At 34.6% G+C, this 24,528-nt stretch overlaps 1 protein-coding gene across 10 annotated transcripts in view; it reads left to right on the top strand.

Annotated features, from left to right (window-relative positions):
- The first annotated feature begins 3,660 nt into the window (after positions 1–3,660).
- PCDH15 (protocadherin related 15) overlaps positions 3,661–24,528 on the top strand; it is an 819,037-nt gene continuing 798,169 nt past the window's right edge. For 4 of the 10 annotated variants that reach the window (XM_032245632.1, XM_032245630.1, XM_032245629.1 and 1 more), the window contains exon 1: positions 3,661–4,093. In XM_032245632.1, coding sequence (XP_032101523.1) covers positions 4,003–4,093 — 91 coding nt within the window. In that variant the 5' untranslated portion in view covers positions 3,661–4,002. The remainder of the gene's footprint in view (positions 4,094–24,528) is intronic. The other 6 variants (XM_032245634.1, XM_032245633.1, XM_032245636.1 and 3 more) reach the window with 4 other exon arrangements.

Raw genomic sequence — 24,528 nt, 5'->3', positions numbered from 1 at the left:
CTATTTATCATGTCACTTATTACGTTTTCAAAATGTTACGTAACTTATTTATGTTTGTTGTGGGTCGATCTTTATTTTGCTGGAATATAACATCCATGGGAGCAGAGAAATGTGTCAGTTTTGTTCACTGATATTTTCCAACTGCCTAGAAGAGTGAGTGGAATCTAGTAGACCCTCCATAAGTGCTTGTTGGATAAATTAATTTTTGAGATCATTGAATGCCAGAGAAATAGATATAAACTTTATCTTGCAGAAAATACAAATGAGGTGAAATTGGAAATCATTAGGTTTGTCTTGAATAATTGCAGTAAAATATTCTTAACCCTAAAGAAAATGTATCATAAATTGCACATGGATTGCAAGCCACTTACGTGAAATATTATAAATGGAAAAAACCACTTTAACCCAGTATTTTGACAATAGAATATTATTTCTAAGTCACGACTGCAAAATGATAACTTTATTAGCTACATTAGAGTACTGAATATATCAATTTATCTCTTGAAAAGCATGTATAATAAATTCATTTGAAGGTCTCCTATAATTTTTTTTTAAATTAAACATGCTTTGGGTTTTTAGAACATAACATTATCAGTCAATAAATTCTGGAGTAAAAATTAGTATTCGGGGAACATGGAAAGAGTTTGATGTGGGAATTGTAGTAAAAGGAAAGCACCACTGTAGAGGTGTTGTTTGACATGCTTTTCATTCACATGTGGTCACTCAGCAAGATTTTAAAATTCAGCTCCTATACAACCTTCTCTCGTGCTTCTAGAGATTGTAAATGAAGACAATATTTTATCTAAAGCATTTGATCTCTTCCAATTAATTTGATTGCAGAAGCGCCACTCTAGGCTGTCAGTGGATTGGCACAATATTGTACTAAACTTGATGCTCCTGAAGTCTTTTACACCATCCCTTTGTGGGAAGTGCCTTTTCATTATATCTTTGTTTAGAAACTGGGTTTTCTCTCTAAGTCAATATGTTTGGGATATCAGGTTGATGTGTAGACTCATAGCTTTCTTTCAGGTTTCTGTAAATATTGAACCCATGGAAAAGATTGAAATTTCTTCGGAAATAAGGTAGATATCTATGAAAGAGTAAAAAAAGTATAGAAATTATTATTTTTCTCATTATTCAAAGACAAATAAGTATGATATTTCCTCGAAGATCATCTCATTCCTCTGGGTAGTAAATGCTATATCTATTCTAAATAGATTTTTATGTGAGTTTTGTCTGTGTTGTTTTCAAACGTGTACATATAATCCTCTAAAAAACATGCAGACCATAGATCAAGAGTTTTTGCTTCTGAAGGCATAGTAATGGAAGTGGCATTAATGATTTTAAAATAATGATCTATCAGGTAGTTTTTATCTTGGAGGCTACCACATGAAACCGAATTAGCTTCAGTCTGAAATAAAAGAAAATACCATAATTTGTGAGTAAATAATACTATAAACTAGTACAAATTAAGTCAAGCTGGCAGATTAAAGACTCACACAGGAATACAACTATGTCCTCTTGTCCTTGGCTAAGATACTGCTTTCTCTTTAATTTTGTTTTCTGATACATATCCTTTTTGGTTTGTGTTTTGTTTTCTGATATATATCCTTTCTAGTTTGTATAGGGTTTCTTTTTATATTTTTACCTTTAAATAGCATTGTTTTATTTCTTAATGTCGTCATATTTATTTTTCCAAATAAAAAAAGGATTTGAAGCCATTATGTGTGTAAATCGTCCTTTGAGAAGAGGGCTAGAATGTCTCTCTCTCAGAGTTTAATGGAAGCAATACAGCAGACCATTCTAGACCTCCACAGCCCTTGAAAACTTCTGAGCCCTGTGTTTTCTGGAAAACTTTCCAGTACTTTTCGCAAATGAAATGAGCAAAGGTGTCTTACTCACAGGCTTTATAGTCTCTTCAGACACACGCCAGTTTATAACCTTGAGCCAGTCACTTATTCTCTGTGAGCCTGACCTTTCCTCCACAAAATGAGGATAATAATATCTACTTTACAGCCCTTGCTAAAGATAGATTGAGTTAATCTATGTTTAAGACTTCGGAGGTTCCATAGATGCTGAGGAGTCAGAAAGATTCATATTAAGCTTTAGGGAGTACTCACTCCTCGGTGAGTAAGTACACTGTGCTAAGCATGTATTTATATTCCCTTACGTATTTAATGTTTAAGACAATCTTATGAGGTAGGTACTATTTTATGTCCATTTTGATAATGAGGAATGTGAGACAAAGATGTTATTTATTTCTTCAATATCCTAAAACTAGTAAGTTGAAAGCCTTGAATTTAAAAAAAAAGCCACGTTCTTATCTGCTGCTCTACACAATCCCTAGCATTGGTCAATTTCATTTCTCTTTTTTTCTGCCGGTTAGTGTGGATTATGATGTTCTCTTGGCATCTAATAATGAGCTCTTCTTTGAGCTATTTGTCCCTAGAAATTATAAACGCAGGAGCCAAGCACTTTGCTGATTAGGAAAAAATGTAGAAGGGCCAGCAAAAAAAAAGGTGGCTTATTTCTTTTCCTCTTAGATAAAGAAACAAACAAATAATAGACTTAATATTAAAATGTGTGTGATCTAAAGCAGTAATCTTTTAAGTTCAAGAGCTGTGTATCCCATTAGCGTAAAAAAAGAGCGTATACTTTTAATTTTATAATACATTATATATATTTATACATGCGACTGGACAAATATTATAAAACACTTGTCAATGAAGCAAAAATGGATGAAGTGTACACAAAAGCAGAATTAAAATCATTCCTTTGTACACTCTGATAAACCTTATCCACAGCTAGTCTAGTGGAGAGAACCTTGGGCAGAGAGAGAAAACTGGAGAACCTTGGCAACAATATTATGTGCTAGAAGCATTTAGTCTTATAAAGAAGATTGCACAATCATCTAAACACAGGGAAATCACATGAAAATTTGGATTTCTGCCTTCTCTTTGAAAATCAGAAGACCCGGTAACATTGGTTTGCATTCCAACATAACAATCATTGACAGAAGTTGAGTACTGGCTGGTCTCTTTAGAAACCTTGCATTGCACAGTTTATTGTAGCCTCTACCATCACTATTGTCCCCTTAGGCTAATTCATTCCTTTCCTTTGTCTGCTTGTCATCTGTAGGCATTTGAGTTTGGAACCTCTGAATTAGAGAAACAGTGTTCCAATCCCTATTCTGCCACAATTTATAATCAGGGGCATTTTGAGCAATTCTGTGTGGATTATTTCCTCAATTTACAAAGAAAGTGAGCATGTCATTCTTTCAATAAGACTTTCTCCTGTGCTCACAGGCCACTAATTTCTCAATCAGTTGTTTTCTTTTTCTTTCTTTTTTTTTTTTTTTCCACTTACTGAGAGATTGAAAAGTAAAACAAGATAATTAAAATGAAATGCCTCCAAATGCTTCCTAGAACAGATGTAGTGAAAATTGACAGATTTTCCTTACTCCTTCCTGGCATAGTTAAGTCAATCTCTGATCACTCTACTAGAAAGGAATTACCATTTTAATAATAGGCTTTCCTACTTAACTGCATAAGAAAAATTTTCATTGAAATTCTCATATAGGATACTAAGAACTGGCTTACCATATTAAACTTTGTTGTAAAATAATGCTGCAGACAACGTAAGTTTAGTAACTTAAATTGATTAACATTTGACTTATCCATAAGGCCTTGATATTAAAGAACGTGCTTCTGATATTATTAGTAGGTTAACTTCTCCACCTACTTGGCTTGCACATTAAGTAACAGAAAATATGTCTTTTCTTGGAGATTACTTTTCTGCAAAATGATGTTGATAAACAGTTCCAGTGCATTAAACAAGTATGTTACTTTGTTAGTGGATAGCGTGGCACAGGTAATTAACTATGGAGGCATTAAGGCTTTTCTGTGCTGTGACAATTGTGTTTACCTATAACAGATTAATGAACATGTCAATGTTTCTTTCTACCACCTCTTATTTCAGATTGGCTTTGAACCTGGACAGAAAATGTTTCAACCGTTTTGTCTCTGGAAGTGTTTAGCTTCGGGAATCGTCCTGGGCACTCTCTTTGAAATCTGCTTGGGCCAGTACGACGATGGTAAGGTTGCTTTTCGCTTGACCTTTAGAGCAAGCCAGGATTTTTGTTATGACATTGAAAAGAAGGCACACCACAAAGGTGAATAGTGCTAATTTTTAGTTTATTTTTAAAGGTTAGTATCTCTGTGTAATAATTAACTAAAACAAGCTTACAAAAGTGAAATCAGAAGTCCTTTGTTTCTTCATAAAGATTGCACTGTGGTAGAAGGAATGCAGTTTAGTAGAAAATGTAATGCAAGACCTCTGTTTGAATATTATTTTCACTAGGTAAACGCTTAATTGTTATGGAAGAAATACTAAACTGGATTTACTAACCCTTGAATATATGCGAACAAAGGTCTCAAACAAAGCTAGAAATAAAAAAGACAACAAATTTTAACCCCATGAAAGGGTCAAAAAGTAGCAGCCATAAGTTGTTTGGTGTTGGTAGCTTAGGCATTGCATTATTTTCCCAACTATTTTTTGGAAAGAATAGAAAAATGAAGATTTGATATTTGACTTCCTGCGTTTTGCTCTTATAGTAAGCTAGTCACTTTAGAAAGATTAATTAATCTTCAGGTTACTTAGTATCCATTTAGCACATTATGTTTGCAGTGGCCCAATTGTGTCTGTCTTAGATATTTCAATATTGGCAGAATCTATCTCTGAATACCCTATAATGAGAGTTAGGATATATACAATATGTTAATTTGACAGAAGAAAAAAATGAAAAAAATTACTTCCCTAGAAGTTTGCTATTCAAGAAAAATGAATTTTATTCTTCTTTCTTTCTTTTTTTTTTTTTCTTTAACTTTTCATTGTTCTTATTCAAGATTTGTTTGGCATTCATGATGCACAGACAGGTAAACGTCTCCCCACCATTGTTGCCCTGTAAACTGGTTGCTGTTACTGGCAGCAAAGGATGTGAATTTCTTTTGTGCTTTGCTTGGCTAAACTGATTGATCAGAAGGTAGATGAATTAGTTTGGCTTTTTCCCAAACAATGTTCAAGTTGTGCATATATTAAGACATTCTCAATCTTCAATAATGTGAGAGATTAACCTCACTGGGGATTGGCAGAATAATTCACAATAGTATTCACTCTCATAAAATTAGCAGCATAATCTCTTGAACACTATTGCTGGTTAGCACGGTGTTTACTTCAAGTGTGTCTCAATTTAACTGCACATCTTTGGCATTTATGGAGGCTGTGAATCTGCAGCCTAAAAATGAATTTTAAAAAGTGGTATGTATAAATAACTGCTATTTTGAACGAAAACACACTGAAATGAAAGAGAATGTGACTCTGTAGTAAAAGAACACTTTTCAAATTGTGCCAGAGGAGTAGATTGCATATCATTGTGTTGGTATTACTTTATATAATAAGGCATGCCATTTTCATTCTTATTTAGTGTTTACACCGAGCAGGAAAGTATTCACTGTCTGTCTTTTTTCACATTAAACATCCATAAAGCATGTACTTTTTAGCAATGTAATTTTAGTTAAAAGAGGAAATCACTTCTGGTTGAACCTGTACTGCTATAAATTGGTTTTCTTCACAAGCTTGTTATAGCTCTTAGTCTTATAAATGTATATGCATTGCCTCTACTATGAGATTATCAGGTCATTATTGGCCATCACATAGTCAACTTTCTGAAGACCAATGGAATTTCAGACTTGTCAAGTGATACTGCACGGTGGGGCTGACTTTAATGTACTATATTCACAGAGATGAATACCCTATGGCCACAGCTAGAAAGCTTTATCAGATTTCTCCTCTTGGAAGTGACTCGGTTCTTAGGAATACTGAAGGAATGGGAATTATGGCAGATAAACTTACTTTTTGTATAGTATTTTATCAGTTTTCTGTGTGTATATTTCACTTTCCTACCATGCTCGTATCCTCCAGTGTGCCTCCAGACGCAATGATGCATTATTTCTCTAGGTCTCCTCTCAGTTCTTTTTGTTGTTGTTGTTGTTTTGAGGGAAAGAGTCTCTCTCTGTCTCTCAAGTTGGAGTGCAATAGCGCGATCTCAGCCTATGGCAACCTCTGCCTCCCAGGTTCAAGTGATTCTCCTGCCTCAGCCTCCCAAGTAGCTGGGATTGCAGGTGCCTACCACTATGCCCAGCTAATTTTTTTTGTTTGTATTTTTAGTAGAGGCAAGGTTTTGCCATGTTGGCCAGCCTGGTCTCACACCCCTGACCTCAGGTGATCCACACACTTTGGCCTCCCAAAATGCCAGGATTACAGGTGTAAGCCAGGACCCCACCTCCTCCCAGTTCTTTACTTCTTTCAGACCTCCCTTAATTAGAGACACTTTAATGTTAGTGTTATTTAATCATTCAGTTATATACGACTGAAAATGATTTTCAGAATTTTTTTTAATCCGTATAAAATCATGAGCCTATACCATGCAGGGATGAAATCAGGACTAGGCAAATCATGGCTAACACAAACTAGCACTAAACTGGAATTTGTGACATGAATAGCTTGAGGAAATATTTTTATCCAGATTTTTGGGTTTGCAGGTACATGGTTAGATTCAAAGAAGGCAGTGGTGATGGTTGTAAGTAAAAGAGAAACATGCAAGCAAACGTTAAAAGGAAAAGAACACTTTTGTTACAGATAATCTACTGGTTAGATTAGCCTATTATGATTTTATATAACATAGTTGCATATATAGGAGTTTCAGAGAAAAGTGAAGGAAAAAATTTTTAAGCTATACTTAGACTATCGATATTAAAGAATAATACTCTTCTGGATTTTAAATTAAGAACAATTTTTTCTGCTTTTCTATGTATTTTTTTAATTAAGCATAAGGGAGTTGGAAGAAAAAAATGAATTGATTGTTTAATAAATGCTTTATTCTAAAATTGAATATTCTATTATCCTTATGTGTGAAATTATTTATAAGGACAATATATTATATAATTATTACTTTTAATAATATATAACAATATTTTTAATTAAAAATGTTGGCTAAGTTTTGAATCTATAAATATTTCTCTGTCAGATTGCTGGGATGTTTTCAGATGAAGCAATAAAATTTGTAGAAGGCCAATTCCGTAATGGACATTTCATTTTGTTCATGATTATAGATCTAAGCAAGTACTGGTAACATAAGTGAGGCTGATAGTATTGTTTTATATTTAAAAAGTCAGAATGTAGCTGATAGACTTCCTAGAAAATTAGAGTACATAATAGATTTATAGTTTGTGGTATGTCATTTTGCTATTTTGCCCTGATAAAAGGGCATTAGGGGCCAGGCATGGTGTCTCACACCTGTAATCCCAGCACTTTGGGAGGCTGAGGCAGGAAGATCATCTGAAGCCTGGAGTTGGAAACCAAACTGGCCAACATGGTGAAACTCTGTCTCTACTAAAAATACAAAAAATTAGCTGGGTGTGGTGGCAGGCACCTCAGCTACTTAGGTGGCTGAGACAGGAGAGTTTCTTGAACCCAGGAGGTGGAGCTTGCACTGAGCCGAGACAGCACCATTGAACTCTAGTCTGGGCAACAAGAACGAACTCTGACTCAAAAAAAAAAAAAAAAGCATTAGGATTGATACTGAGTTTATCTTTTATATGCATTACTTATCCTGAAAATTTTACTTGAATTGGAACATATGCCCTGATCCCAAGTTGAGCATAAGGAACCTAGGAAGCAGGTATCCTTGCAAAGCAGAGGAAGCAGGACCCTGTTGTGAAAGATTTAAATTATATGTTGTGAAAGATTTAAAAAGATATGTAAAACATAGCCCTTGTTCAAATATATTTTCCGTAGTAAAGTAAATAAACTAAGTTGTGTGCCCCATTTATATTACGGTTTATTTAGTTTTGATTTTGAGTACATAAATGAAAGGAGGGAGGGAGATGATGAAGTGAAGATACTGTATAGGTAATGGATATGTTTTATATTATTTTTATTTTTTAAGTTTTTGATTTTTTTCATATTGAATATATATTACTGCCATAATCAGATAAGCACAGTGTTTGTTGAAAAACTATATCATAGCATTATGTTGAAGTTTGAACAAATGTGATAGGATAGTTGTATAAAAGTTGTGTATGCCAGTGAATATGTGAGTGTGTGTGTATATGTGTGTATGATGTGTGTTTGTGTTTGAGAGAGACTGAGAGAAAGAGAGAGCAAGTGATAGAGCGAGAGAGACAAAGAGTACTCCCTACCTTTTTACAGACCATGAATGCTATCAGCAGTTCTCTTTGGCTGCCAAAGCAATTAGTCTGGAAGCCAGAAATTTTCTGTCTTGCTCTTCAGCTACTACATCAGTTAGAATGTATCTATAACATGAACGAAACCTTTGTATGTTGGACAATCAGAACAATTATATGAAGGGACCATGTTTCTAATCCTCAATCGTTCACCTTTCCTGGGATTGAATTTCCTTATAGACAATAGCTGTCTGAAACTCGATTTTATACATTTTAGAACCGCATCTGGCATATGACCAATATTCACTAAAAAAATTATCTTTATTGCTTTTACTATTTCTTATTATTTATAAATAATTATACTACTTTTAAATAAATGTATATATTTAGTTATAACTGATATTTCATACTCATATTTATATATGTATATGTCTTTTTTTATCTCTTTAAATTTACCAAATATCTTGAAGACTTCCCTTTGTTAATATTTCATTCTTGAAAGTAGTAACTATATCTTTTCATTGGGTAGCATGTTGATTCACATGAAACTTTAAGTGATGTTTGAGGAATATTTTCAGGTTCATTTTCATGCTTGGCATTAGGCAATCCATGGAAAATCAGTGATGATGTAGACATGCAAATCATTTAAGTATGGAACCACTTTTTGTTCTGTGGATACAGAGATCATTATATAAAGTGCCATTAACTTACACTAATAAAACTTAGAAGAGAATGGCATATGCATAAAATGTGAAATTCTGTCATTCAAGACAACATGGATAAACCTGGTGGATGTTAACTGAAGTCCTTCAGGCAAAGAAAGATGAAACCACATTTTCAATTACATGTTTAAGCTAAAAAATGTGAGAACATATTAGTAGAAACTATAATTATGGTTATTGGAGACTGGAAAAAAATGAGGATAGTGGAAGAAAAAGGGGTAGTTAATTCAGCAGATAGGAAATTACAGCTGCATAGGAGGAAAATGTTCTAGAATTATATAACACTGTAGGGTGAAAACAGTCAACAGCAATTTGTTGTACGTCATCAAAAAACAAGAACAGAGAATCTTGAATGCTGTCAACACAAATAAATGACAAATCTGATGTATATTCTAATGATCCTGAATTAATCATCTCACTATACATGCATCCGGTATTACTCTGAACCACGTAAATATATACAATTACTACATGTCAACTGAAAACAAAAGGAAAAAAATTCTATAACATTGAATCAAAACTATAAATAAATTTGTCTTAAGAATTTTTAATTGAAAAGTCATAGTTTTAAGTTATTTCATAAACTTTGAAATAAAAATCTTTACATATAAAAAAGGGAATGACACACAAATTACAATACTGAAAACAGAATTATAAGAAAACTATAGCTACGCAAGAAATGAAATGCTCATGTTTTAGAATGAGATATTTCCTCTCTTTAGACAGCTTAAGAAGAGATGGTTAAATAGACTTAATTCGTCTACAAGGGAAGTTAAATAATCTAAAAATTCCTGTTCCCAAGCTGTGATAGACTCTCACATAAGGCAATGTTATAGCAATATAAACTCATAAACTAATAAAGTGCCTCATAAACTGCCATACTCCTATTTGTGGGACACTCAGTCTTTTCTGCAGTAAGTATTTTTAAAATCTCTTACTCATATTTTTAAGATTAATGCAAAATATATTCCTCATGTTAACATTATCTTTAATCACAGTGTAATGCTTAATACTTTAGTCTGTTTCAGTTTTTAAATTAAAGGTGACTATAGCAGATCATATGCAATTTTCAATGAACACAGTTGTCCCTGCAACTTCTTAATCGTTTATTATAATGTGATTTATTAACGTTGCATAAATAGAAAACAGCAAGTACACATATAGAATCACACGTTGACATATATTAGTGTGTATTATTACAAGTACGTAGGTAATTATACACATGTATTACATAGTTAATGCACATTTTAGAAAGATTTAAACCATGTACAAAAAGTATTATAGTGCCAATTTTTTCTTCATTTTTAATACAGTTTAGATGTTACTCCTTGTCTATCCCATTTACTTATTTCATCTTATATAGTCTGTATTTTTTAATTAAATTAAATTAAATTTTAGATTTGGGGGTACATATACAGGGCATGTTGCATAATGCTGGCTTTTGATCTTCTAGTGAACCCATCATTCAAATAGTTCTCATAGTACCAGATAGGTAGTTTTTCAACTCTTTTCCACTGCCATCATCCTCACTTTTATACTCCCCAGGGTCTGTCATTTCCAACTTCAGGTTACATACCCAGTGTTTAGCTCCCACTAATAAGTAAGAACATGGATTTCGTTTTGATTTTCTGACTCTGAGTCATTTCATCTAGGATACTGGCCTCCAGCTCTATCCATGTTACTACAAAATATATCATTTCATTCCATTTTATGGCTGTGTAGTATTCTGTGTTCCATATATACCACATTTTCTTTATCCCATCCTCCATTGGTGAATGCTTAGGTTGATTCCATTATTTTACTGTTGTAGATAAGCATCCAATCCAGGTGTTTTTTGTTTAAATGATTTATTTTCCTTTGTGTGGAAACCCAATAGTGAGATTGCTGGGTTTAATGGTAGTTCTATTTTCAGTTATTTGAGAAATCACCGTACTGTTTCACAAATACTGTACTAATTTAAATTCTCATCAATGGTGTATAAGTGTTCCTTTTTTCACAGTCTCAGTGGCAACTGTTACTTTTGGACTTTAAAAATTAGCCCTTCTGACTAGGATGAATTGATGTCTCATTTTTGCTTTAACTTGCATTTCTCTAATGATTATTGATATTGAACATCTTTTCACATGTTTATTGGTCACTTGCATTTCTTCTTTTGGGAAGTGTCTGTTTATGTTATTTCCTCATTTATTAATGGGGTTGTATGTTTTGTTCTTGTTTATTTGCTTAAGTTTCTTATAGATTCCAGATATTAATCTTTTGTCAGATACATTGCTTGCAAATATTTTCTCCCATACCACAGGTTGTCTGTTTATTCTGATAGTAGTTTCTTTTGCTGTGCAGCAACTCTTTGGTTTAATTAAGTCCCATTTGTCTATTTTTGTTTTCATCACATTTGCTTTTGAGGTATTAGTTATACATTATTTGCCTAGGCCAATGTCAAGAGTTTTCCTAGGGTTTCTTCCAGGATCTCTACACTTTTAGGTCTTACATTAAAATTTTTAATTCTTTGAGTTAATTTTTGCATATAGTAAGAGATAGGAGTCAAGTTTATTTCTTCTGCATAAAGTTAGCCAGTTTTCCTAGCATGATTTACTAAATAGAGTGACCTGTTCCCAATGTTTAATTTTGTCAGCTTTGTTGAAGATCAGTTGGTTATACATATATGGTTTTATTTTCTAGTTCCCCTATTTTGCCCATAGATCTATATTTCTATATGCCAGTACTATGCTGGTTTTTGTTTGTTTATTTTGTTTTATAGCCTTATATTATAAAGTCAGGTAATGTGATGACCCCAACTTTATCCTTCTCTTTTTTCCCTTGGTTAACTTAACTAGCAGTCTTATCAACCGTGTTTATCCTTTCAAATAAACAACTTTTGATTTTCTAATCTCTTGGATCATTTTTACAGTCTCAATTTCATTTAGCTCTGCTCTGATTTTTATTATTTGTGTAGTATATATTTCTGCACCAGTTACTTTGGGGCTGTGGATACCATTACACAGTAGGTGAGTCTCTTGAAGGCAGCAGATGGTTGGGTCTTGTGTTTTCATCCAATTTTTGAATGCATATCTTTTATGTGGAACATTTAGGCCATTTACATTCAAGATTAACATTGATATGTGAGGTTTTGATCCTGTCATATTGTTGTTAGCTAGTCACTTTTTATGCTCAATTGTGTAACTGCTTTATGGAAATCTGTGAACCTTGTACTTATATGTGCTTTTCTGGTAGCAAGGATTGACCTTTCATTTGCACGTTTAGAAGTCCTTTGAGGGTTTCTTGAAGGACCACTCTATGGGTTAAAATTTCCCTTACCATTTGCTTGTCTTGGAAAGACTTTCTTTCTCCTTTCTTTATGAAGCTAAGTTTAGTAAGATATAAAATTTTTGGCTGCTATTTATTATCATTTGTTCTTTAAGAAGGCTTAAAATAGACCCCTAATCTCATTTAGCTTGTAAGGTTGCTGCTAAAAAGACCCCTGTTAGTCTGATTGAACTATATTTTATAGGTAATTTGATACTTTTCTGTAGCTGCTTATGATTTTTTTCTTTAGCATTAACCTTGGGTAGTCTTATGCCAAGTAATGTTCATCTGTATAATTTCTTACAGATGTTCTCTAAATTGTTTGTATCTGGTTGTCTATCTCTCTAACAAGATTGGGAATGTTTTCCTCAATTATTTCCTCAATTATATTTTTCATATTTTTAACTTTTTCTTCTTCCTCAAGAATTCCTGTAAGTATAGGTTTGGTTGTTTTCCATGATCCTATATTTCTTGAAGGATTTGTTCATTTTTAAAATTATTTTTTCTTTATCTTTGTCTGATGAGGTTAATTCAAAAGACCAGTCTTCTGCATGGTCTAGTGTGTTGTTAAGGCTTTCAACCATGTTTTGAATTTCCTTTAATTACTTTTTCAGTTCAAGAAGTTCTATTGCTATTTTGCCTTTATGTCCTTCATCATTTTCCCGATTGAGATTCCTTGGGCTGCATATTTTGAAATCTTTATTTGTCTTTTCAGAATGTTAATTTTGGTTAGACTCAATTGTTAGAGTAATACAATCCTTTGGAGACGTCAAAATACTCTGTCTTTTTGTACTGCTAGAGTTCATGCACTGATTCTTTCTCATCTAAAGGAGATGTCACTTCTTATTTTTGAATTTTCTATCATTTACTTAAAACTTTAAATTTTTTATATATTTATTTTTTCTTTAGGGAATGACTGTGGTTTATGTTATGATGCATTTGACATGCCTTGGTTTTGGGTGCTTTCTGTGTGCCAAAGTTCTGTATAGGTTCCTTGATTGTGGATAAACTTTGTACGGTGGCTTTCTTAAATGCTGCCTGTTGTCATGATGTGTTAGATTTTGTCAGATGACACTGTCTCCTGTGAGGCTGATAGTACAGAGGTCTCAGGAAGCTTGTTTTATTCACTAGCTTTATGCCTTTCTGAGAACGGGCTATTCCATTTGGTAGTGCAGCTTACTGTCCAGTCCAGTAGATGGCACTTAAACATAAGAGCCTGTTCAATCTCTGGTAACTCAGTAATGATTGGAGGCACCCACCCTGACACTTGTGACTGATGGAGATCTTGTTGGGCTGTAGTGATGTTTCAGTGGAAGGGGGTTGGAGGCCTACACATTCCTGGGCAGGCAGGACCGTGTTCTGCTTCCCTGTCATGTCCCTGTTACATTTTGCTCATGACCTTCAGTTTAAATATACATTGTCCTTTTCCTTTGACTCCTGGCCATAGTGCAGCTGCAGGACATTGATATGCCCCTCTGGCAGCTACCAACAAAATGGGCTCAGGGAAAATCCTCTTCCCCACGTACATGATAGACAACTTTACAGCTTGTCTGTCTTCAGTTGCTGAGACACTACTGCTTTCTATAGACGGGGAGAGATGGGTCTTACACTGTGTGGCATGGGCTCACTTTGAATGGAGGCATAGCTGCTGTGAAAAGCACTGGAAAAGTTTATTCCAATTTCAGAAGGGCTGGCCTTTAACTGGTAGAGCCTCTGCTGTATCTACCTCTCCATATCCATTGCTGCCTGCCGGTGCCACTCTCTTCAGTGATCTGTGTCACACTACATTTTCTTTGTCCCAAGTCAGACTTTGGAGGGCTGTACACCTCCATTTCCTAAGGGTAGGCCACACCAAGGGTTACATTACCAAGGGTCTGTTGTTCCTCAGGGACTCTCTGGTTCCCTTTGTGGATGTCAGAGCAGGCTATGTGGTATGTTTGCAGAGAATCTGGTGATATGGTGACTCAATAGCTGAGGTTCTGCACACACAGCAGTGGCCCACTATGTGTGCACAACTAGCACAGCACTTGATATCTCAGTTCAGGCCTGAGAAGAATGTGGGCACCCCTGTGTGAGCTAACGACATGGATTTCTGTCTTTGGGAATTTCCCAGATTACCACAGAGAGCACTGCCCAGGGTTGTGAGGGTAGAAGGACTCTCCAATTATTTGATAGTCAGCAGGTTGTTGCCAATGTGAGGGGAACAGAGAAGCACCCCAGCCTACACTTTCCTTGGGCCTCTAAGTTCCTTGGGCGTCAATCTTCCTGCTTTCTTAATCTGCACTCCAGTTTCTTCCTGTGAGTTCTCTGACAGGTCCTGGCTCTCTTCTGACTGTTTTCCATTCAGATCATTACCATTTGCCTGTAACTTTGATCTTTCTGAGAGCTAGCATCTGATGTCCCTAGTCAACCATCCTGGAAAAACAAAGAAACAAACAAAAACATTGACTGTATTTTTAATTTGAGAGATTAAATTCAAGTTTTACTAGTAACTACATTGTTTTTCTTAGATGGTGACCTAAAATCTTGAGACTGTATTTTTTATTGGAAGTTTTGTAAGCTATTACATGTATATGTACATTTTCTAGATTACATACCATATATGTCATTTAGAAAAGGATGACAAGAAATATCATTGTTAATTTCAATGTTGACTCCAATAAATATTTTCTAAACAATCTCAGTGCTATCTTCATATGAAATCTCAGCTGTGTCTTTTTATTAGGTTGTACCAAGATTAGCATTTCTTGTCTTTGTGTTTTTCTGAAGGTGAGTAATCTTGTGGATTCTTATGCCACCAAAATAGATTTGGTTGTAGGATAACAGTTTGAAAGCACATGTCTTTTCTTGCTTTAGAAACATTTTCTAATAATCAGGTTCAAAACTCTGTGACTTCTCTAATTTCTGACCTTGTGCCTTAAAGGATTACTTCAGTAGCTTTTATATATTCCAGTAATAGACTCAGTTAAAGTATATATATATATATATGTATCCAGGAAAGAAATGGAATTAAATAGAGAGAAAAAAAATAAGGTAGTGATAAATATGAGCCAATTTCATTGTACTTAAAAAATTCTCTTTCTGCTAAAACACACACAACCACACCCATACACCCTACTCCAAGATGTTACTTCTGAGGTACCTTAGAACATCCCAGTACTCGTGCTCAGATATTCTTATTTGTCCTGTTGAGGCAGGGAAAAGAAATAAAATGTCTAGTTCAGAGTCCCAACAATGCATATAAAATCAATAACACCTGGTAAAGTGGATACTTGTCTTTGTGGTTCTAATAACCTGAAAATTTGAGAATGTTTGAAAAATACTCACATTCTAATTGTATGAAAAAGCAGAACTCATTTTAAATGTCCTTAATAGAAATTGAAATTGAGCAAAAAATGTAATTATAAACTTGCTTGGCTCTGAGTCATCAGTGACTTACACAATCCATAATAGAGTGGGTTTATTTTGTTTTTTTTAGTTGGATATTCTGGCAAATCTTTATATCTGTTACTATCATTTCTTCACCAATTCCCTTCAGCTCTGCAATTTGTTTTTTCTCATAACTATACCAAAAGTGCACTCTCCATGGCTTTCAGTGACTACCTCCTTAGATAAGTACTATAATTTTGTAGCATTTCGGCAAACAGCATTATTGATTTACCTTTTCTACAACATTTTTTTTTCTCAGAGGATCTTTGTATTGGCCTTTTCTGAGTGTTTCCCTATCAGACTTCTACTCCATCTTCTGGTGAATATACTGCTTTTTCTTTTTCTTTGATTTTGAAATTGTTCCACTCTCATTTATTTTTCCATAATGGGCTATATCCTGTAATAAACACATTTGGACATATTCTGAACAATTAAATAACATCCTCTCCTTTGTACATGTCTACTTTCTCTAACTTCCCGTTCTTTAACTGGCTACCCACTGGATGTGGTTGCTGGTTAGCAGAAACTGGTGGGTGGAGTGGGCAACGAAATGGGAAAGAGGAGATGTCGATCAAAGGATACAGCATTCAAATTAGAGGGGAATAAGCTTCAGTGATCTATTGCATACAGTGGTGACAATAATAAATAATATTCATTGTGTGTTTCAAAATTACTAAAAAACGGATTCTAAATGTTTTCATGATCAAATGTAAAGCTTATGAGGTGATACATTTGTTCATTAGCATATTTAATCATTTCACAAGGTAAACATTTATCAAAACATCACATTGTAGCCCAAAATATGTAATGTGCACAATTATTATTTGCCAATTAAAATTTTAATTAATTAACTGATAAAATATTTTGGAGCAGAGATAGAAAATGTTTGCAGGAAGAATTTTGAGTTTTCAAGTTAAGGAACTTGAGAAGCATAAGGAAATCCCATGAAAAATATGAAGAATGCTGAGTTGGTGCTTTTAAGATGGGTACAGCTATCTGTTGCACCATGACTATCATACGTGCTGTGCTGCGACCCCAATCCACAAGGTTAGATATTAAAGAATCCAAAAGTAACAAAATCGCATGTGCTGGATCATTTTGATCCCAATCCAGTTTTCCCAAATATACAATAGCAGAAGTCATTACCAAGTTCTACAATATCCTTAGCAGCCATTACCAGATCCTAATGTACCTAATTCTAACTTTGAGAAACAGTAGAGTGTGGTGGTTAAAAATACACACCTTCAGATTGGACTGCCTAGATCTACATCCTGGCTCCAAAACTCTGTAGCTCTGTGGCTATGGAACATTACTCTATCTCTGTTTCCTTAAATTTCCTTGTCTATAATATGTGGCTAGTATGAATACTTAACTTACAGGTGTATATGACTGTTCAATTATTTAATGTAAGGGACTTAGATAAATAACGCTAACATGGATATTCTGTTAGCTGCTATCATCATCGTTGTCACCAAAGGCTACGGTGTTTGATGTATAAGCTCTTCTACTTAACCTATATGTTATCAGAGTCAAGTTACTTGATCTTAGTCATCTGTCCTTGTTTATAAAGTGAGAAAAATGATACTACCTATTCATAAGGTTATCATGAGTTCGAATAAGGCAAAACATACAATACACATGTGTCATTATCTGGTATATCAGACATTAATAAAATTATAAGAAAAAATATAAAATATTTTTTGTTTGTATTTTTAATAAAACGAGACTTTTGTTAGGAGGTGGCAGAGATTAGGCAGATTGTCATTTTCCTACCATGAGATTGAAGTGTTAATTAGGAACAAAACCTATCTGTTTGCTAGGAATGTCATAATCAAATACCACAGACTAGGTGGCTTAGATAGCAGAAATTTAGGGACATCTGGAGACTGGAATTATCCAAGATCAAAGTACTAGTAGGGCTGATTACCTTGCAGTCCTCTCTCCTTGACTTTTAGATATCCACTCTCTTGCTGCCTCTTCACATGGTTGCCTTTCTGTACAGGCATACCCATGATGTCTCTCCTTGTGTCCTAATTTCTTCTTCTTATGTATTTCACCTTTAGAGCCTCATTTTAACTTAATTATATCTTCAAAAGCCCTATGTCCAAATATAGTTACATTCTGAGTTACTAGGGGATAGAGGTTTAACATATGAATTTTGGGGGAACACAATCTAGCCCATAACAATGAAATAGAGATACATTCCAGTTAGGTTTACCTGCAAGTCTTAGTTCTTTGATACTGTAGGGTCCCAGGCATATGGCTTTTATCAGACCCCACCTCCTGTGGAAGACGGAGCTATTCCAGGTGTCCTTGCCCTAATTCAGTTGCTTTAGTCACTGAGCAATGCAGAGTGCTCAGGTGCAAAGCCTCTGTGACTCCAGCTGAGTCCCAGGATTGGAGCTAAAAACGGACACAGAAGACAAGGCAGAGCAGCAACTGAAAATGTCAAAAAAAAAAAGGAGAGAAAGAAAGGTCCTGAAAGTATCACATGTGAATGGAAGATAAAATGTGACCAGAGAAGCACTTCAAAGCAGAATGATGAGATAAACGGGCCAGGGCAATGGAATTTGTCATTTTCTGTCTACACTTACTTCATTTTCCTAGGACAGCTTAGTCCTGGATTATTCATGAAAATTGAAATTTGACATTAATTCCTCATGTATAAGAATGGTAAAGGTAGGTGTGTTAAATTTTTGCCATTGAAATCTTGTGGTCCAGTTCATATTTGTTGTTCCATGTTCATTTGTGGAATAAATAATTTTTGACCTTTGTTATATTACATTTTTAGGAAACAGTTATATTTTGCAAATATTCCATTTGTTCTGCTGAGTCATTTAAATGTTCAGCTATTAGGCAAGACTATATAACTCTCTGGGCAGTGAAATATAAGCAAGTATGGCATATTATTGTTGGGCTAATGCAACATAAAAACTAAAAGAAATTCTTAATTTTCTCACTCTTCTGCAAAAACAACTTATGAAGACATGTATCGCAGATGCTTAAGCTGTAAAAGATAATGTCTCTGTCAGCCCTTATCCTTGAGTGACTAGGTGGAGTGGATCTCCCCTTCCCCTGCTATCACCTACCCATGATAGAAATGCACCATGAGAATGAGATAATACATTCCTCCATGGACATAAGAGCTAGTTTGCTTACTGCAGAAGTTGAAGTGACTCAGCTTCTCTCTTTCAGTTATACTTAATAAAATAGTCAACTGCTAATCTCTATTTCATAAAACTACTTTTTTCAAGTATCCCCTAACATCTCTTTCATTAACTACTGGATTTGTGTCTGCATTCTAGCTTTCTTGGCCATTTGTCATGTATTCTTGCTTTGCCTACTCCTATTATTTCCCAGAATTTCTCAACATACGCCAATTGTTCACTCACATTGTATTATTTTCTGTTGTTGAAATGTTAAATTTTTATTTTCTTCTATGTTGTTTTAAAGTATTTTTGCTTTTCTTACTGTACCCTCTGTCTTTGTCCTTTAATATCTCATACTCCATCTATCCAGAGCTCACTTATAAGCTCAATTTCCTTTGTGGAACTCCAGTTTACAACAATACTCCTTCTCTCTCTCTTTCTTCCTCCTTCCTAGAAGTTACTGCTTGATTGGTTACTTGTAAGTTTCATTTTTTTGCCACTGATCATATTTAGTGTCTTCTCGTATACAATTAAGTCATGTCCCTACATATTTCTTTGTTTTTTTTTTTTAATTTTATTTTTTTATTGCATTTTAGGTTTTGGGGTACATGTGAAGAACATGCAGGATTGTTGCATAGGTACACACGTGGCAGTGTGATTTGCTGCCTTCCTCCCCATCACCTACATCTGGCATCTCTCCCCTTGCTATCTCTCCCCAACTCCCCAACCCCCACCGTCCCTCCCCTATTTCATACACATAATTGCTACCTACTTGACATGGTTTTGTTGTGCCCCCACCCAAATCTCAGCTTGAACTGTAGCTTCCATAATTCCCATGTGTTGAGGGAGGGACTCTGTGGAAGATAATTGAATCATGGTTGCTGTTTCCCCCATACTGTTCTCGCAGTAGCTAATAAGTATCATGAGGGCCAGGCGCGGTGGCTCAAGCCTGTAATCCCAGCACTTTGGGAGGCCGAGGCGGGTGGATCACAAGGTCAGGAGATCGAGACCATCCTGGTCAACATGGTGAAACCCCGTCTCTACTAAAAATACAAAAAATTAGCTGGGCATGGTGGCGCGTGCCTGTAATCCCAGCTGCTGGGGAGGCTGAGACAGGAGAATTGCCTGAACCCAGGAGGCGGAGGTTGCGGTGAGCCGAGATCGCGCCATTGCACTCCAGCCTGGGTAACATGAGCGAAACTCTGTCTCAAAAAAAAAAAAAAAAATAAGTATCATGAGATCTGACAGTTTTATAAGGGGAAACCCCTTTTGCTTGGTACTCATTCTCTCCCTTGCCTGCTGCCGTGTAAGACATCCCTTGCTCTTCCGCCATGATTGTGAGGCTTCTCCAGCAATGTGGATCTGTAAGTCCATTAAACCTCTTTCCTTATAGTTTAGCTACTCTTAGGTATGTCTTTATTAGCAGCATAAGACCAGACTAATACACGACTCAACAAGTTTTTCGAAATCATGAACCATATCAATAGTCATTTTATGTATCAGCAGCAGTCACTAATAATAACCACTAGCATTTATTTAGCATTTATTAAATAAGCCATTTATATAAATGATTATATTTAATGTTCACAACTACTCCATAAGTACTTGTGATTATAACAATAATTACATAATATTTCACTATTATTATGCCTAGTGTAGAGATCAGGGAACTGTAAAGATGCAGAGAACCTAAGTTGCTTTCTCATTGTGTTACAACTATTCTGTGGGAAATCTGAGAGCAGTCCTGTTATGTCAGCTTAACATGCAATAACTACATGCTGTGCTATTATAGTATAATGTCAAAATTTTAACAAAGGTTTATTCTGCCAGATTTTATGAAAATTCTACTTATTACTTGATGCTAATTTATTCATTGTTCTTCATTGTTACTACTGATGACACCCAATCAAAATTAATGCCCATCTTTCCCCTTATAGCTGTCATGTGATGTTTGTTTTCATGGTTAGATTATAAAATCTGAACAGAGACTGTCTCATTTACTTATGTTTTCCTCAGCCCCTGACAGAATGACCCAGCCAGTGATTAATGAAATAAATAAGCATTGAATAAAAAGTAGATTGAAAAGTAAAATGCCTCAATTAGAAGGGCAAGGTGGTGAGCTTTGAGGACAGTAGCTGGAGTTTAAACAACAATTCAAAAACGTTTAAAGAGAGTTCGATGTATACGACACTGATCAATGACGTAGGGACACAATCAGTCAATAAATGTGTAGTAAGAAGATATTATCTACCCCAGAGCATAGGTTTTTTTGCATCCTGTTGGGAAAACAAGAAATATAGGTAAATTATATATATATAGAATACTAACTGAATCTCTAAAAAAATTATACACACACACATACATATATATGTGTAATTTATCACATTATCATGGGTTAATACTAACTGAATCTCTCGTATATATATATAATTATGCATTATATATATTTTTTTCATTGAACAATTGGCTTGCTGATGAGAGCTCTTCAGCTTAGACTTAGGTAATGTTTAAAAAGAACATTGTTAACACAGTCATTAATATTTTATTGGTAGTATCCAAGATTTGTCCACACATGATCTTCTGGATACATGGAATGCAATTCTGATGATATCTCCCCAGGTAAAATTAAAGCATTATAAACAAATATAAAGTATATTGATAATATACTTTATAATCAAATAAACAATATACATATAAACATATAAACAAATATAAAGTATATTGATAATACTTTATGCTGAGTATTTTTGTTACATTTCATACATGTAATTTATTAGAGATCAAATTAGTATTTATCTCATGATCGTGTGTCATTTGGAAAAGTATTTGTAGAAAACTCTAACTCTAAATTCATGTTTTCTTCAGGTATTTCCTCTCTTATTTGCTTCTTTCTGATTATTAGCTGCCTTTCTGAATATTTTTTGTAATGCTAGTGAGTCACAATGCAGTAGCTGTTCCTGACGTCTGTGGCCCAGTTCATGCTGTTAATTTTCCCTACTCTTGTAGGATTCTATACTGCCCTTAAGGACTGCCCAGCTAAATGCTTGGTGAAGACTATTAGCTAGTTTGTGTTTATTAAGTTTTTTCATTGAAAAACTGGAATACTGATGAGAACTGTTTAGGCTTAGACTTAGATGATGTTTAAAAAGAACATTGCTAACACAGTCATCAATATGTTGTGTTGTTGTATCCAAGATTTGTCCACATATGACCTCCTGGATTCATGGAATGCAATTCTGACGGTGTCTCCCCAGGAAAAATAAATATACATAATTATAAACAAATATTGATAATGCTTTATGCTGAGTATTTCCTTTCATTCATTTGTTCATTCATTTAACTATAGCAAACATTATGTAATACCTGTTATGCTCACATCAGGTTTCTAATAACAGCTAGTATTTGTATCATTTGTAAGTGCCAATACTCTTAGAAATGCTCTTCTCCACATATATACTACATACCTTCAACTACCCACATTGAATATTATAGATGACAGTCTCCATATATGTATTACTATGCTTAAGTTATACAAAGTTACATAGCTTTATACAAAATTACACAACTTTATTTTTAAGGGGCTACTGGGTGCCCAACCCTGTTCTCCCTGCTGTGTATACAGCAGACAACAGAACAGATGAAAAGTCTCATGTTGTGGAATTTGTTTTACGTTGGATGCAGGCAGAAAATAATCCAAAGCCATAAGAAAACACATAATCAATCATGATTCTCTTCAAATGTTACATCTTTGGTGGTCCCCTCTCAAGAACTACATTTACATTGGCTGGAGAAAGGCACTGCTGCTATCGTGTTTAATGAATTCTCCAAGTTGTCAGTGGAATACACTTTTTATGTGCTGGGTTGGGTGCAGTATCAGTAGCTCACTGGACAACGTTCCTTTTAGTTTTCTTTTTCTGAGATGACATTTTACCTTATGTTATCAGAGGAACCCTGTGGAATTAATATGTAATAAATATAATAAATACAGTTTGATGAACATACCATTTTGAATTAAAATATTAGAAATTTAGAGAATAATTGAAACTCTTCCAAACGTTCCCAACCTTGAAAAGAAAACTGAGTTTGGAGTGGATTCAAGCAAAAATGGAGGAGGAGGAAATTTAGGCAGTTTGAAGACATGACACCAAGTGTTTTTTATTTGTTTTGTTTTTGTTTTTAAGCAAGAGCACAGTGAGAATAAGAAAGAAGGAGTAAGGAAAATGACCTACCCCAACTCAGGTCCTAGTGGTGTGAGAATATGATAAAACATTCACCATTAGAGACAGGGCTAGAGAAAAATAGCATTTTCTGGGATGAGCCAGATTTCTGGTAAAACAAGAAGAAATCAATGTTCAATCAAGTGTATACTATCTTATTTAATTTATTTAATCTTCACCAAAATTTCATGAGCTAATTTATATTATTACTACTTGTTTTCAGATGTGGAAACAGAAGGTTAAAATTTCAAGCTATCTTGCTTAAGTTCACACAGCTCCTACATCTAACAGCCATAAAGCCAGCTTCGGTGCCTGGCTCATGTTGCCAAATTCTTTTTTATTTTTGTAAGAATAGTTATGAGGTTCTATCTTTTAAAAATATTTTAAAGTTTGTAACAATGATATATTTGTTATCTTTAGACCATAATGTTATTCATCAGGTCTAGAACTTTTCATCTTTCATAACTAAATATCTGTACATGCTGTTTAGCACATTCTCACCTCCCCACACTCCAACCCCTGACACCGTGCTATTCTTTCCCCTAATGCCAGTCTACTCTTTGGTTCTGTGAGTTTCACTACTTTAGATGCTTTGCAGAATTGGTATCATGCAGGATGCAGTATTTGTTCTCTGTGAATGACTTATTTTACTTAGCATGTCTTCAGAGTTTATCCATGTTGTTAAATATTGCAGGATTTTCCTTCCTTTAAGGCTGAATAATATTCTACTTTATGTATATGCTGCATTCTTTTTACGTATTCATCTGTCAATGAACAGTTAGGTTGTCTCTATACCTTGCTTTTTTTTTTTTTTTCTCCATTGCACTTTTATTTGAATGTAATATTTGGGACAGTTATCTAACAAGGCCAGTATTTCCTGATTAAATCTGAGGTCACAAGAAAACAAGCAGCAAAATACTGTTTGGGTTATTTTGAATAGTGCAATAGTAACATGGTAGTGCTAATATTTCTTTAAGATCCTGATTTCAGTTATTTTGGATGAATACCCAGATGCAGGATTTATAAATCATATGGTAGTTCTATTATTAATTTTTTAAAGAACTTGTTTTTCAGTTTTCCATAGCAGCTGCGCTGTATTGTATTCCCCTTGGATATAGGAGTTCCAGTTCCTCCACATCCTTGCCAACACTTGTCTTTTGTTTTAGTTTTGTTTTTTTTTTATTATAGCCATCCTAATAAGCATGAGGTGATTTATCATTTTTGCATTTTTATTAATATTTCTCTGATTAGTACATTAAAAATTAAAAATAATTTCTGAAAGAAATTAAAGAAAACAAATAAATGGAAAGACATCCTATGTTCACAGAATGCAAGGCTCAATATTGTTAATATGGCCCTAATGGGGCACGGTGGCTCAAGCCTGTAATCCCAGCACTGTGGGAGGCCGAGGCGGGTGGATCACGAGGTCAAGAGATCGAGACCATCCTGGTCAACATGGTGAAAC

This window comes from Sapajus apella, unplaced genomic scaffold (assembly GCF_009761245.1).
Source record: "Sapajus apella isolate SASKATOON/1434 unplaced genomic scaffold, GSC_monkey_1.0 scaffold58, whole genome shotgun sequence".
Taxonomy (NCBI): Eukaryota; Metazoa; Chordata; class Mammalia; order Primates; family Cebidae; genus Sapajus; species Sapajus apella.
This window is presented reverse-complemented; position numbering and strand designations above follow the sequence as displayed.